The 17025-nt window shown below is 38.5% G+C and overlaps 1 protein-coding gene across 2 annotated transcripts in view; it reads left to right on the top strand.

Annotated features, from left to right (window-relative positions):
• The first annotated feature begins 2872 nt into the window (after positions 1–2872).
• Positions 2873–17025, top strand: part of LOC124595319 (ragulator complex protein LAMTOR4) — a 34381-nt gene continuing 20228 nt past the window's right edge. The window contains exons 1-3 of one of the 2 annotated variants that reach the window (XM_047134020.1): positions 2873–2991; positions 3522–3609; positions 11340–11460. In XM_047134020.1, the coding sequence (XP_046989976.1) occupies positions 3538–3609; positions 11340–11460 (193 nt within the window). In that variant the 5' untranslated portion in view covers positions 2873–2991; positions 3522–3537. Of the gene's footprint in view, positions 2992–3295; positions 3380–3521; positions 3610–11339; positions 11461–17025 lie in introns of those variants that run through there. The other variant, XM_047134019.1, reaches the window with a different exon arrangement.

Here is a 17025-nt window from a genome sequence, read left to right as displayed (position 1 = left end):
CTCCAATGTGGGGGGCCGTAGGACCAGACATTTAGTTATCCATGTGTTTCTATCTATTGTCTGAGTGGTGATTTGTAATGCTGAGGGCATTTTTAAAAAGGTATTTTACACAGATGAATTAAAGAACTATGATAAAACGAAGGCTTAAACTTTAATAAATACCGACTTCCTCTAGTTTAACAGTTAGCACTCATGAAAAGCTACAATAAATTTCATAAATCCCCTTCTCAGTAGTATGGGAAGTTTCACCACATCTACAGCAAAACGTTTATCAATAGCACACAAGTTTTCATTGACTGGCCATTTAAAAATCTGTCCAATGTCAACTTTTGTCGCTTCTAATTTTACAAAACTGATTCCTATGTTCTCATGAGAGGCAATTACCGAAATCTGCTTGATGTTCTGGCATGTTTGTTGTGACAAATACCTTTCCTATCAAGATAAGCCTAAAGAATGCACCTAAAGCCATAAGTATCTATGGAATACCCCAAGAAGTGCTTGTTATAAGCTGGTCTACTAAATGCTTTTCTGTCACAACCTTTAAAATAATTTTTCCACCTTTAAGCTTAATCTTTTTTAGTGGGACCTTGTATGTGAGAATATTTAAACTGTCTGTACAATACAATTGTTGGTATATCATATTTCTTTGAGTATTTTCTGAGTAATAGACCATTCACAATTTCATTTATGGTCTTTGAAATAAGATCTTCAGCAGATTTTCTATGAATTTTGCCCCTTCCATCATATAAATATATTCTTGGCATGGTATGAATCTGGGAATAATGTTAAAAATGTAAACAACTTCAGAATACAGGTAAAATAACTTGTTAACCGGAAACTTCTTGGCAGGTTAAAACTGTGTGCTGAAACGAGACTCGAACGCGAGACCTTTGCCGTTCGCGGGGAAGTGCTCTACCATCTGAGCTATCCAAGCACGACTCACGCCCCATCCTCACAGCTTCACTTCCGCCAGTACCTCGTCTCGTACCTTCCAAACTTCACAGAAGCTCTCCTGCGAATCTTGCAGAACTAGCACTCCTGGAAGAAAGTATATTGCAGAGACATGTCTTAGCCACAGCTTGGGGGATGTTTCCAGAGTGAAATTCTCATTCTGCAGCAGATTGTGTGCTGATATGAAGGTGCCTTGCCCGCGAAAGGCAAAGGTCCTGAGTTCGAGTCTCGGTCCATCACACAGTTTTAATCTGCCAGGAAGTTCCATATCAGCACACACTTCGCTTCAGAGTAAAAATTTCATTCTGGAAACATCCCCTGACTGTGGCTAAGCCATGTCTCCCCAATATCCTTTCTTCCAGGAGTGTTAGTTCTGCAAGATTTGCAGTAGAGCTTCTGCGAAGTTTGGAAGGTAGGAGACGAGGTACTGGCACAAGAGAAGCTGTGAGGATGGGGTGTGAGTGGTGCTTGAGTAGCTCAGATGGTAGAGCACTTGCCTGCGAAACGCGAAGGTCCCGTGTTCAGGTCTCGGTCCAGCATACAGTTTTGAGCTCCCAGGAAGTTTCATATCAGTGTGTAATCCGCTGCAGAGTGAGAATTTCATTTTGGAAACTTTTAATCGGATTTTTTGTGGTCCTGTTCATGTTTAAGTCTGTTTCTAGAGTGTTCCTATTCACCCCATTTTAGTTAATTTTCTGCAAAATACAAATCTTATTGGTTTTGATGAAATGTGAGGTTATGTTTAACATTATTTTCGCACTCAAATGTTTTGATAAAGATCAAATGTTTTCAGCAGAACATTTATTCTCTTACTTTCAGAAATTTCCTGTTTGTGGAAGAAGTTTTACTTATTCGATTTTTTCTTAAAATGGCATACATTTTCAACTGATATACTTCCACATCCAAACAAACTCTATAACCTCAGAATTTTATGATTCTGGCCGTAAATCAGTCCAGGAATCATTAACAGGAAATATACTATCTTATTCAAGTAAAAAAAGTGCTAATAATGTTCAAATTTTTTTCTGTAGAAAGTGTTCCTATTCACTCCATGTTCGACTCAACCCATTTTATGGTATTGGTGTGGCATTCGAGTTGTGCAAGGGGAGAGGTAGTGTGAAATGACAACAGATGCCAGCCAGGTGTACTGCACTGATAAAGAATGGAGAGGTGTGCCCTGGGAAGTGGTGACTGACTACCAGTACATGTGTTGTGGTGTTGCACCAGTCCACGTCTACAGCTTGGTAAGTGTGTGTATGAAGAAACAACAGAGAAATGTTTGGGGACGCTATTTTGGGACAATTCTGGAAAGGCTGGCATTCATCTTCATTGTCAGATGACCAAGAAACTGCTACTGAACCGAAGGAAATGGAATAATTAACCTTGGAAAGCAAGCTACTAAACAAAACGGAGTCATGTAGCGATTGCTAAAAGCACAGTGTTTTCAATTCTGTTCGGAAGGGTGGGAATCCACCTTGAAAACAAGGGGATTATAATTTATGGTGTCATTTAGTGCTACCTCAATGGTTCTGTGTGCAAGGAGGCTGAATTGTGTCAGGGGAATTTTATGATGAGGATACACTCATTAAGAACTCAATTTAACTTAGACTTTCCCATTTATTTTATTTTCATATCGTCCACACACTGAAATATGAATTACAATAACCATAGGGTAGCAACTTTTTTTTGTTAAATTCCAAAGCATGATAATGGTATTATGTCAACATTAGCACAACAAACATTTCAGAGGATGATAATGATTTTGATTTGCAGGGCACTCAGCAGCTTGGTTACCAGAGCCGAGCTAACACTTCACAAACATGGACAAATACAAATAGTAATTTGTCATATTCCCACGTTACCCCCTTCTCAGTAGCACAGTTAATGTAGGACTTTAATTAAACTTGTTGTAAATCGAGTTTCACGACCTGATCTTGTTGTTCTTATAGTTTTTTCACACTCTCTGGAGTCTGATTGTTGGTCTTAGCCTAACAGTTCGACTGGAGTGCCATCAGGCTGTTTATCGTTCTCATTCATCAGGTATGTGGTTTTAATCGATCTATGGAGACGTTATTTACCTGGTCTCTCACTTTAAGTCCAACAGATTTTGGCTCCAGTTGAGCGAACAAGTAGTTAAAATTAATCACCTCCGTATCTGTGTCAGCGATCATAATTTGCACTTCGGCTTGACAAAAGTAATGGTTTTTCGTTCATTTTATTGGTCTCCTCGTTTTCATAAATTTTTGTGAAGATTCCATTGGCACTTGGTTGATGTTCAGAGATTATTTATGATGATGATATGTGAAAAACTTTGGAACACAATGATTGTATCACCCATGGTATCACCTGTGACGCGTGATCTTTGAGTTGTGGTCATGTGGCTGCAGATAATGCACGAAGTTTGACAGACGGGGGACAAATAGATTGAGTAAGCGCTTTGTTTGTGCATTTGTTACAAGTTTGTTTAGAGGCAATGAACTATATTATGTAAAAATTATGCAAGATACTGGTTAGATACACCCACCACACTTGTATTTTTGGGCAGATACTCAAAGAGAATGTTTTTCTAGGGATATCGCCCCCAACATGCTGAACTTGGAGCGAATTCCAGATCAAGTTGGATACCTAGTGCTAACAGAAGATGGAGCTGTTGTTGCTGTAAGTGTTTGTATGTCAGATTTCACACGCGTATTTTTTGACTACTATTCTGTATGAAAGTATAAATTAGCAAAACCACATTATTTTAATTATGTAACTTGTTTGTTTTGATTAGATTTGGAAATCCATCTTTAAAATTGTGACCTGAACCGTAATTACTTCTTTTACATCCACGAATCTTTTACGAAATTTTCTTCCTCAAATGTTTTTAGACGGACTAATGCTTCCGAAGATTTTCTCCGTGAGTTGAGGGAAGTGATTTTTGACACGATTAACCTGCGTGATGATGTTTCGTATAGGCTTTGGTTCGGAAATTATAGTTTAGCTGTGGGAATCAAATGCTTGAGACGCCAGAAATATTCAGATTTATTACAGATATGCAGAGAATCGTATATAGGCATCAATAGAAACTTTATTTACACAAGACTTAGAAAATTGTCAATGCTATGTAAAGCTGTTACCTAGTATGCGAAGTTAATCTCTTTCCTTACTCACAAGAAACTGCACACCTTATGCTCGCTGGATTAAACCATTCTCAAAACAAGTAGTGCTCCGATTCTTTATTTGCCATTGAACACGTGCAGTGATATAGACATTACAATTATGTCAAGATACATAAGAAGATACTACGTTAGTGAGTGTTTACATTACAAGTACAAATTATTTATGCTACGTTAATCAGTATACAGTATTGGAATCATAGACTTAAAACTCAATTTCTATGTTACAAGTATCCATGAATTCTGTGAGACTGTAGTATGGATTGTCTGTTAATCATTTGTGCAGTTTACTTTTAAAATTATTGAAAGGTGTATTGAGTGCAGTATGTGGTAATTTGTTAAATAATTTCAAACAGTTAACTTTGTGAGAGTTGCCTGTTTTTGTCAGCCTATGTCTAGGAATGTCAATACTTTCTTTGTTTCTGGTGTCATGTAAGTGTGTGTACTTTCTGGTGTTCTGTCCCTGTCAGCTCCATCTTATGGTAGGACCAATACCTTCCTCTCGGAGGAAGATTGGATGCTGTGCGGACAGCAGGAGCACCTCTTTGTGACCTAGCGAACAGTAGAAGAGAACATCACATTTCTTGGAAAATTTCAAATAACTAGTTATAACTAAATTCACTGTTTGTTCATCATTGGTTTGATGATCTTCATTTTATGGGTATAAATTTCAGGGTGCTCAGTTATGTTTAAAGTATGTCCTCTTGGTGGTCTTCACAACAGTTTTATACTTTTTCCTCTGACCCACCTGCTGCTTCTGTGTTTCTAAATGTGTTGTCAGTGTGTTAAAACTTCCATCATGTAAGTAGACTCTAGATCATGTCATGAGCTTGCTTCCTCTTTGTCCTGTGTACAGTGGATCTGTCATTACAGTTTATTTTGAATGCTCCTGAGTCACTTTATCGCTCACATTTTCTCTCCAACTGTATGATTTAATGTATTTTCTGGGTTTGAAAGACTGTGCTGACATGAGCTGTATGTAAAGATTCTGTGTATCACAAATTGGAAGAAGGCATACTTGTACCTACGAAGATGACATTTACGAGGGGGGACCCAAAAGAAACGGGATTGTTGTCATAAAGAATTTATTGATGAACCTTTTTACAAAATTACTTCAGTCACCTTCAAAATACTCTCCATTACATGCGATGCACTTGTCAAGTCTCTTTTCCCACTGTTGGAAATATGTTTGCAACTCTTCAAGTTTGGTATTGTCCAGTGTCCTTTGCAAAGCTGTTTTTACTGCCTCCACATCGTCATAACGCTCCCCTTTTGGCGTTTTTTTCATTCGTGGAAATAGGAAAAAGTCGCACGGGGCTAAGTCCGGCAAATATGGAGCGTGGGGAACGACAGACCACCTCTGAGGTGCCAAATAGTGGGTCACTCATAAGGCCGTGTGTGCTGGAACGTTGTTGTGATGCAGAAACCAGACACCTGATTGCCAAAGTTCCGGGCGTTCACTCCTCACATCCTCTCGCATATGCCTTAAAACATCCAAGTAAAAGTGCTGGTTAACAGTCTGGCCATGGGGTACAAATTCCCGATGCTCAATTCCACAAACATAAAAAAAGACAATGATCATAGTCTTCACATTTGACCTCACTTGCCTTGCTTTTTTTGGCCTGGGAGAGTTGGGAGTCCTCCATTGGCTTCATGCTTGCTTGGTTTCTGGGTCACGCCCATAACACCAACTCTCATCCCCTGTAATGACTTTGTTCAAGAAGTTTGGATCACATGCAATCTGTTTTCAAGTCCTGACACACATTCATGCGGATGGTTTTTTGCTCCTGTGTGAGAAGGTGCGGAAGAAATTTAGCAGCAACACGTCTCATGTGCAAATCCTCACTCAAAATCCGCTGACACAAGCTCCAACTGATTCCTGTCTCTGCTGAAATTTGGTCGATCGTTTGGCGACGACCCTCGTTGATCTTTTTGCGGACCTTTTCAATGTTTTCCTCATTTTGCGATGTTGAAGGGCATCCAGAACCAGCTTGGTCTTCAACACACCTCACCACGTTTAAAGTGCCCAAACCACTCGAAAACCTGTGTGCGCTTCATAGTGTCCTCCTGGAAAGCTTCCTGAAGTATTTGGAGTGTCTCCGTTGCAGTTTTTTTAAGCAGGAAACAAAATTTCACACACACCCTTTGTTCTTTTAAAGTTGCCATAACGACTTCGCAGAGGTAACCCGCCAACAGTCAGAGAAACACAGTACAGTGTGTAAACTTTTAGATGGCAGACCTCTCCCTAGTCCTGAATCGGTAGAAGTTGGTAAACGTCCCGAGGCTTCGGTAGGCACGCAGTTTCGACTGCTGCCAACATTACGTAGCTGACTGTGTTGTACAATATAGCCGTTGGTGTCAGCTTCGTTATTATTTTGCGCTGTACTGTTCTGTGTGTTTTTATTGTGCAGTTGTGCTAAACATTATCAAAATAAGTGTAGGTGCAGTTGCTGTCCCATCTCGGGAGTCGCCAACAACCCCTACCGGTAGGCCTACGGTTAGAAGGAAACCGGTATTACGTAGCGATGCTCGCAAAATTGTCAGATGAATGGTTTGTAAGCGCATAGTAGACAAACATACATACATTCATTTTTATTTATATAGATTTTAATGTACATGACGACTTGTTTCGTTTACAAACTACATTTAAAGCGAGTTGTACTTCCAAGTTTTTCGTCTGCTTTCATGTAAGCATGATGTGCAATTTGTAGTGCCAGCACTGCAACTGGCAGGCTTGCCTGCCCCCCCCCCCCCCTCCCCCAACGGCTCAAGTCCCCTCGCCAGCCAATGCTTGCTTCCTCCTCTCCCTGCACTCCCCTCACAACTCTGCCGGCTTACAGTTAACACACTGTACCACACTTGCACGTTCACCTCTACACTGACGCCATCTACACAGCTGTTTCATGAAGGTTTTTACTAAAACCATCTAGCATGAGAACCCTGCACTACGTCTACGAGTGGCAGCGCCCTCGGAGTCCGGTTTCTTTTGGGTCCCCCCCCTCGTATAAGAGCATCGGTGTTCCTCAATTTCCTGTGTATACCTATTTTATGCCTTATTTCCATTTTTAGTAATTGCAAGATCCAAATGTGTTATGCTGTTCTCTTTTCCTAGCTCAATAATAAATTTAGGGTATGCAGAGCTTCCGTTCCGTGCCACTTCTTGTATTTTATTGGCATTACTTCTGTATAATACATCATCCGTGTATCTTCTGTAATATATGATTTTCTGTTCTATGTCCTGGTTTGCTTAAGAGAAGTTATTCTCTAGGTCAATTGCAAAAATTTTCTGTTTTGTCCCAGATTACCTGTTACCCATTGATAACCCATATGTCCACTGATAAATATGGTTGTTGAATTTAGTGTTAAAAGGAAGCACAAATTCCAAAAGTTCTGTTAATTATACAAAGTCATCTCTGCCAGTTCTGTTACATCAGTAAACACTTTCATTATTTGAACAGAATCATTAATCTATGTTTTATATAAAAGGTTTACAGTGTCAAATGACACCAGTATTGAGTCTTCCAGGACATCAATTTCATTGATAAATACTGTTGACTTCACTGCAGTTTTTAACACTGAAGCATCTTCTGAAGATAAACATGGCTTAGATTTTCCAGTTGTTCACCTTATTCAATGTAAAACTGAGATTTTGTGATCTTTCTTTTCCTTTTTACAAATATATACAGTTTAATACCTTGTTGTGCCAAGTTTCACCTCGGGGCACTTTTATTTATTGAGAGTGCATAGTTAAAATTACAAAAATAATAATTACCATCACAGCAACATTTTAAGTCGAAATATGATCAAACCTGAAGTTTTACAGAACTCGGAACTCGAGCGCGCGCGCTTGTGTGTGTTACTAGATGTTATATTTAGTTGAGTTCTGCATTTATGTATTGCTGCCATCTGAAAAGTTTGTTTTAGCATTGCGCAACTGTACCTATTTTAATTATGTTTTATAATGTGTAAGATTATTTGGCATTTTAAAAACTGTCAGTCATTTTGTAGATATTACCCAAAAAATGATGGCAGTGTATCCCCCACCAGTACTACCTCTCGGCTGCCACTTGAATTTCGTTATAGGTTTTAGCAGGGCTATTCATAGCGATTCCACTTAGGCATAAGTTTCGTTGAAACTGATGTTGGATGTTATTTTAAAAGTTTTGAATCCTGATAAGTGAATTTTTTAGTTTCGTGCTTTCATTGCCTGGTAATATACAGGGTGCATAAAAAGAATCATCTAATTTTTAAAAAGTCATAACTATCATATTATTTGAGATATGTGTGTGAACAAGGTACTGTTGGAAAGAGCAAACTCTAGAGCTTTACATGATTCCCGCGAGGTAGCAGCAGTGTGTGCCCATTTCAGTTATAGTGAAAATGGTGTTGGGACAACAGAAAGCGTTTCGTGTTCTATGTTTTGCTCAGTGCGGGTCAGTAATAGCTGTTCAGCGCGACTTTTGTACTAGGTATGGTGTGTATCCTTCTGCAGCACAGAGCATTAGACAATGGCATGAACAGTTCTGAGATACACTGTTTGTATAAAGACAAATCGCTGGGCCGTCTTAGAGTGCCTGGCACAGATGTTGAACACATCTGCCCTAGTTTCACGTGGAGTCCGCAGAAATCCGTTCACTGTGCAGCTCAACAGATCAACATGCCCCCCATTGTCAGTCTGGTGTGTATTGCATCAATTTCCGCTTTTGAAACCACATAAAATTCAGCTACTGCAAGCTCTTCATGAAGGTAACAAACAATAACGTGTGGAGTTCTGTAATTTTGTTCTTGGCAAGGTGGAGGATGACAGTTTTCTTGATTTTCAGTGATTATTTCTTGTAGGGACCCGTAAAAGACTCTGTTTATGTGCCTCAATTACCAACAACAGTTAATGAACTGAGACATCGTATAACAGCAGCTTTGAAAGCTGTAATTGAAGACATCTCGCTGCAGTGTGGGAACTATTTGAATACTGCATTGACATATGCCATGCATTTCAAGGGGGAGCTTATTGAACACCTATAAAAAGGTATGAAAAAAATCTTTTTTGAGTTTCCCATTCATAAAAAAAAACAAAATTCATTTTTATGTTTTTTAGTTTCAGAAATACGGATGTGCCAAATCGGATAATTCTTTTTGATACACCCTGTATAACTAATACCTCTCATTCTTATATTCATTCAATCTTAGTTACAGATCTGATTATGGCAGTAACCAAAAATTTCTTACAAATATGTGACCCATGTTTAGGAACTAATATTAATCAGCTACTTGAAAATTGAAAAAAAAAAAAAAAAAATACAAATTCACAGATATACTTAGCCCACTATTTTTAACAAGGTCGGCTTATTCTCAATGCAATTTCGTGAGCACTTTCTGATACCTTCTTCAAACATCTCTCCTGCTGGACCTAATTATCTGTAGAAAACTTTTTTCCACCTATAAATGTCACCAGAGAGATGAACAGATAAAAAATCTGAATGTGCTGCAGTTAGTGGGGTGGATGATGTCCCAGTTGAATAAATCAAATAGTTGTGGTGTGGCATTGGCTCTGTGAAAACATGCTATGTCGTGCAGCAAGCACACTGCCTTTAACATTCCGCTACTTTTGTCCTGAATTACCCTCTGTAGTTTTTTTACAGCTCATAGTACCATACAGCATTAATGATTTCTTCCCGCAGGAAAATTACAAGGAGAAACCCTTTGCTGTTGCAGCCATGTTTATCTATACAGAAACAGCTTTTTTCTGGATAATGAGGACGGATGTTGCCATAGCATTGGTTGTCTTTTCGTGTAGTGGACCACTCACACTTTGTCACCTTACACAATAGTCAACAAATTGGTCACCTTCAGTTAAAACTGCTAGAGTAATTCCCTTGAAGATGCAATTCTGTTGACTTTGCCTTGATTTGTGATATGTTTTGGTAACTATCTTGTGTGCAGTTTTTGAAAATCAATTGTATCAGTAGTTTCATGCAGAAAGGATGTGGAAATTTCTGGAGACATTGTATTCATCTCGTTCAAAGCGAGTCAGTAGTCGTCACGAATCATTTTTTTCAATCGTGTTTGCCATCTAATCAGTCAAGTTGCGGACTGCTCACTCCTTCGTTCATCATGAACGTTCATTATGCCGATGACACCATTTGTACACATTAGTTTAATTAATTATGCCATCCCCATATACAGGTCCGAGTTTGTTAAAAATCTGAAATGTCACATTTCCCTGTGCAGAAAGAAACTGTATAATGATCCTCACCTCTCAGCTGGTGGAATTTGGAACACACTCATTTCAACGCAGCACTAGAACAAGTGTTTTCAGCTGACTAAGACAAATGAGTGTCCACTCTACTGCCAACGTCATGCCCTTGAATGCAATGCTGCCAACTTTGTTGGAAAAAATTATTTCAATGTCAGTGTTACTTTCTGGACATTCCTCATATTAAGCAATTCAGACAGCTGTATTTCCAATAATCCATCGTGATCAGACTTGCAGACTTTTCAAGGAAATTTATTTAGTGTTATTAATGATATGATATTTGTCTCTGGCAGTGCAAAAATATATGATCATCCTGAAATCACCTCAGGAAACTTTTGACTGATTGCCTTAACACCATTGCTAGATCTCTGGATCTTATATGGTATTAAACAGTGTTGTAAAACTTTGAACTTTGATTTCTCGAAAATACTCGAGTGCATTTTACAAGAACAGCACTTGTTACATCCGAATAAGTTCTAAAATGGTGTAAAACATGAGAAACATGATATGTGCAGTGTACGTGTCTCTTATTAGGTAATGCAAATGCCGGAGGTTTATTAAAACACTGTCATACATTGTATGTTGGGTACTGGAGCAGCAATGTATGTCTTATCACCATATGGATAAGCAAAAAAATAAAGTGTGTGTGTGTGTGTGTGTGTGTGTGTGTGTGTGTGTGTGTGTGTGTGTGTGTGTGTGTGTGTGCGTGTGTGCGTGCGTGAAGAGAATACCTATTTCCTTATATTGGTGTAAAGTTTCTTTAATGGTGCGAGATCGGTGGAACATAATGTATCTGAGAGAAAGCAAGCTTCCTTCCTTTCTCAGTAGTAAATGGGTACATACATAAGCTTAACTGTTCTCTGTATAGTTGGAACTATGCTTATGAAATAATTGTATTTTTCTTGTGGTGCTGTGTGAGGTGTCTTAGTGTGGACTTTTCTCTAATCTCTTCTGAATCTTTTCAAATGCTGTTTTAGTCTGGAGGTGAACTGGAGAATGATGAACATGTTGCTAATGTGGTTACTGGTCTCATAACTATTGCCGACAAGGTGGATCCAGTAGCATTTCAAAATGAAGAAGCTTTCAAGAGAGTCTCAGGTGATTATGTGAACATTTTATTTGAAATATGTGTATTAATTAATAAATAAGTTTTCAGCTTGAAGATTAGTGTAGAGGAACTGAGATCTTAGTTGTTGCCACACAGTTCTAGTTTTCATGTATTCATTTAATATTGGTATAGACTGAGTTGTGAGATGCTAATGTGTTACTCTGAGGTAAATATTACATTGCTGATCATGACAATACTATCCATTTGCATTTTGGTGCTCTGCTTATCTATAATTTGTGTCTTACTGATACACTGTATGAATGGTTGTGTAACAAATTGACACCAGATCACAAAATTGAACATTTCATGTAAAGATTGAAGTTTGTTTAACCTTGACACAGTTCTGTTCCATAGTATATAGAAATTTGCCAGAGGTAGATAAATTTGATTCTATGATTTATGGGAAGGATTCCTGAAAATAAATATGAGTAGGGGTGGATAAGCCTGAAATGGAGGCATTTAGAGACCATATATGAAGTGGTATATAGGATTTGACACCATAGTGGTTAACAATGATCTTCACCTTTTCTGGTACAGTGGTTTCTTGAAAACTAGTATAAATACTCCCATTCAACTATTGTTGTTCTGGAAATTCCAGACAAATTGCACGAGTTAGCATTTCCAGGCTGCCACACCATTCTTCATCTGATTGTAATATTAGGGTCATTCCATGTCAGCTCAACCAGGGGTCCAGCTCATAGTCTCAGATTTGACTGAAATTCAGTACACTAATTCTGCCATGTGTGGAACACTCGTGTACAAAGTATTAGTTTCCCCTGCCAATTAGTTCCAGAATTACGACTTGTGAAAGAAGGTGGCGTGACCCAGAAATTGCAACCCGCATCTGGCAATCTATCTTCAGACCCAACTTCAGGTCGTAATAAATTTGGAACTATTCCACACAGTCCAGTGAAATTTTTACAACCCAGTAACATCCATTTAGAGAACACACTCCATGAATCAAAACACCAACAACATATTTCTGAGGGAAAATAAAAAATTCCAAAATGCGATTTTAAAAATGCAATACGTTAAAGGGTACATATTGTAGGTGCCCTCTGTGCCAAATATAATTCGCTCAGAAAGGGTATAAATTTTTTTGTGGTGAGCTTAATGTGGCCTAAACACACACAGAACTCATCATGTCCATATTAGTCACAAAAACTGAGTAACATGCACACGAAAATACAAAAATTTGAAAAATTGCCTGAAGAACATGGATTTTCGAAGTGTGGTAGCACAAAAGGGACAAGTGGTATCCAAGCCAAATTTCACACACTGCATAAGTAGACCATAATGATATATATCTCAAAATTTCAGCATGTTATTGCAAGACATTTGTGTACAATGGAAGTTGACAGATGTATTTGGTGATGTGGCCATTGTTCCGCAACACAATTTTGTAAAAACATATCGTAAACTGTTCTGCCTCTTCTTATCCTCTCCCACAACAGTTTAATCACCAAGCAACAACATATCGACAGATTATCACAACCTATCATTAATGTTTACTGCACCTTAACTGCTAAAAACCAGTCGATTATGCTTCGAACAGAAGTTCTCCCACACTTTAGCTACTGTACTCTGTACATTGAGTGGCAAATTGCACTGTCTTCCTTACAGTGTGGTATGAACTGGAACTGTCATAAGAATATGTTCAAAAGGAATCCAACACCTGTCTGCCAAACGTGGCCAATGAAATGATCTTGCTGGTGCCATGAAATTCGCAAATACATCACCTTCTGCTTCACAGCACTCAGCAACACATCCTAAGTGCCATTTGTCATCATAAACATCAATAACATAGCAATCTGGTTGTATGTTGCTGCTTTTGCTTCTGAATCCTGAGTCACACACACTGTGAAGACACATGTTGTGCATGAACCTATAGTTATAACCGGACACTCTGCACATTGTCAGAGTCCGCTGGAGAGAAGTGATGATGGCTCCTTGTGTCTGCAACAGTTTTAACGTGTTCTAGTCTGCCTTTTAGCAACTCTTCGACTGATTTCACCTCATCCTTCGAAACAGAGAATGATTGTATGCCAGAGATATTTTTCTGTACCCAGGTAAATAATTGAAGAGGTGTTAGGATGTGACCTTCTGTAGGGTGCTGCAGACTAGCTCATGATGGCATGCGCTTAATGGTAGCGCCAATACCATCACATACATTTTTACCATGACTTGTGAAAAAATTCCATTCTGCGTGAATCTGAAAATCATGGTAGTGCATGCATAAATTGAGATTTTTAAAGTTTTTGTACTGACTAGCTGCCCCATCACTGAAGTATTTCACAAAATGTATGTAAGGCAGCTTGTTTTTCACATATGCCATGACAGTGCGAATGTGGGCATGAACTGCAATGGCATCATGAATTAAACAGTCACTAAAAACGCACAGGTTCATGACAGGCACATTACCTGATTCACTTCTATAGTAAATCACAAATGGCTGGAGAGTTGCTTGACTGTTGTCCCAATGATATCCTTGGGTGGCATCTTGAACTATAAATGTATAATTTTCAGAAAAGTCTAGTATTACTATAATTTCACCGTGTTTCAAATTATCCTTACAAAACTGGGGATAAGCCGATAGTGCTGTTGCTGTGAAGCTGTGTGTGGTCAGTTTGTTCATTTTTTGACAACACGTTTCAACAAAATCTTCCACTGTACTTTGCTTTGTTTCAAGACTACTGCGATCCATGTGTGTCCATTGTTTATAAGAAACAGGTTCGTCATCCGTAAGGAGTTCTACAGTTTGTTGTTCATGTGTTCTGCAAGATTTGCCTTACCAGGACACTTTTCACACTTGTGTATCATGCACGGGTAGGAACTTATGTCACACACTAGCAGCTTCATTGCACCTTTGTAATCCAGACCAGAATCCTTTATAGCAGCAAACATCAGCTTAGCATTTTGATGTGTCTCACATACACAAGCATTGTGTGTGCCACTTGCACTTACAGGCACAACACATTTTGGCCAAAGATTAAAAAAAGATGATAAACCTACTTTGGTATTGGAATACTTTCCCTTGAATTCTACATGTAGTTCTGATATGTTGCATAGCAACAGTCTTTTTTTGCATCTGTACATGTACTTTTCCATTTTCACCGTTACATAGTCTTTTTTTTTTCCAGGCATTATTCAGCTGTAGTCATTATTTTCATAAAACTCAGACACGAGCACCTTTATTTCTGAACTCAATTGCTTACCCTGAGCCTGCTGAAGTGTGGAAGCACTCCTTGGGTTGCATTTATTTTCCTAGTTTGCTTTACCATATATGTAGAAACATTGAATTCCTTTGCAGTGTAGTCAATAGACCAGCTGGAAGGTGCAAGGGTAAGAATAGCTACTTTTTTCTGGTGTGTGGATATGGCACATTTTTCTTTCAAATCATGCACAATTTTGTCCAAATCAGAGCATTTCTGACATGATTTTTGTTCCTTTGGAGCAGATAGTTCTTCCACTTCCACCATTAGTGTGTCAGCTATTTTGTGTTTTAATTCAATTTGAGCTTCTTGTAGTTTTCTTCTACCATAGCTGGGTCTGTCTCTTTTTTCCCAACTTTGTGTGTCTTCATGGGAGACAAACCAAGAGCAGTCACTGACTTATTTAACTTCTCATCCGCTGTGGTTGTAGGTGGCTGATACTCTTCGTCACTCTCATGTAAATTATCAGAATATTCTTCATTTTTTAGCAGTGTAACACACCTGGAACATAACTTTTGTTCTGGTTTCATGTTAAGTTCCATGCACTGATTCACTTTCAATACTGATTTTATATCAATTTCTCTGAGGCTACACTTCACTGTCTTCTTATGAATCTGAAATGGAACAAAACAACTTCTTTATAGGAAAGAATACTTATCCAGAAACACTTTCATATGATGACAACAAACACTAAAGTTTCCTGGAACTGTACTTCTTGTGCCCACAGGGTGTATCCCTGATCTCCACAGCAACAAATCTTGGTCTGATTCATCCAGATCATACAGTACAAAGCAAATGCCACATTTTGTTCCATATGTTGTTTTATGACATTCAGATGCTTGTGCTCTACCAATACCGCAACTTGTTTGAACAAAAGCACCACTAGTACACTCTTCTGCCTTCATACTGACTTTCCACAACAGTACTGACCAGTCTGAACTAGAATCTTAAAAACATGAGTAATCTGTAATTGTTGCTTGTTTCCTTTGTTGTTCCTGCCTAACAATGACTCATTCTGTCCCTGAAAACTACCATTGTTTAACTTTCTGTTGCTTAATGGTTCCCAACAATTGCTGCAGCTTTATCTGAAACAAGCTGTCTGCATCATCACTATTAGTTGCTAAATCATGTTAAAAGAAACGTAACCAAATACGTCTTTCAACTTTTCTTGTACACAAAGTCCTTGCAATAACAAGTTGAAATTTTGCCACATATTATATTATGGTCTACTTATGCAGTGTTTCAAATTTGGCTTGGATGTCACTTGTCCCTTTTGTGCTACCACACTTGGAAAATCCATGTTTTTCAGATAATTTTTCACATTTTTGTATTTTCGTGTGCGTGTTAGTCAGTTTGTGTGACTGATATGGGCAAGATGAGTTCTGTGTGTGTTTAGGCCACATTAAGTCTACCACAAAAAAAATTTATACCCTTTTTGAGTGAATTATATTTGGCATAGAGGGCACCTACAATATGTACCTTTTAACATTTTTAAATCACATTTTGGAGTTTTGTATTTTCCCTCAGAAATATGTTGTTGGTGTTTTGATTCATAGTGTGTTCTCTAAGTGGATGTTGCTGGGTTGTAAAAATTTCACTGGACTGTGCGGAATAGTTCCAAAGTTATTAAGACCTGAAGTTGGGTTTAAAGATAGATTGCTAGATGCGGGTTGCAATTTCCGGGTCACGCCACCTTCTTTCACAAGTATAATTCTGGAACTAATTGGCAGGGGAACTTAAAATTTTGTACATGAGTGTTCCATACTTGATAGCATTGGTGTGCTGAATTTCAGCCAAATCTGAGACTATCAGCTGGAACATTTTCTCAAATTGGTTGAATTGACATGGAATGACCCTTATATATTCTCTGTGAAAAATTATGCCCTTGGTTTTGTTTAAAAGCGACTCTGCTCTCTTGAGGAGGGTGCCATTCTGCCACTCTCCAAATATATCCAGTGTGTTTCATGAAGGATTGAGGTTTGCTAAGGTGAAGTATGGAGGGGACAAAATTTGTTTGTGTCAACATCATCCATGTTATCAGGCTGAAAAAATTGTTGCTGTGGTCCACGATGAATATAACTACATTGCTACTGAAGTAAGGACACGTCGTAGTCTACAGGAGAGCATTTGCCATTTTCCAACATTATTCCCTGCAATTTTTCCAGAGGAAGACAACCTCATTGACTGCCAATGTTTAGTAGAGGGGGACTGTAGAGCGGTACAAAACTGGACACCTGATTATGTTCCATAGTACAGAGTAGGTACTTGGATGACAAAGGTTCTCCATTTAAGTATTAGGTCTACAACTTTGTTTCCGCTGTTTTGCCATAGACGGCAGTAGCA

The sequence above is a fragment of the Schistocerca americana genome, chromosome 2 (genome assembly GCF_021461395.2).
Source record: "Schistocerca americana isolate TAMUIC-IGC-003095 chromosome 2, iqSchAmer2.1, whole genome shotgun sequence".
NCBI lineage: Eukaryota > Metazoa > Arthropoda > Insecta > Orthoptera > Acrididae > Schistocerca > Schistocerca americana.
The sequence above is the reverse complement of the archived record's forward strand: the minus strand, read 5'-3'. Positions and strand labels throughout refer to the sequence as shown.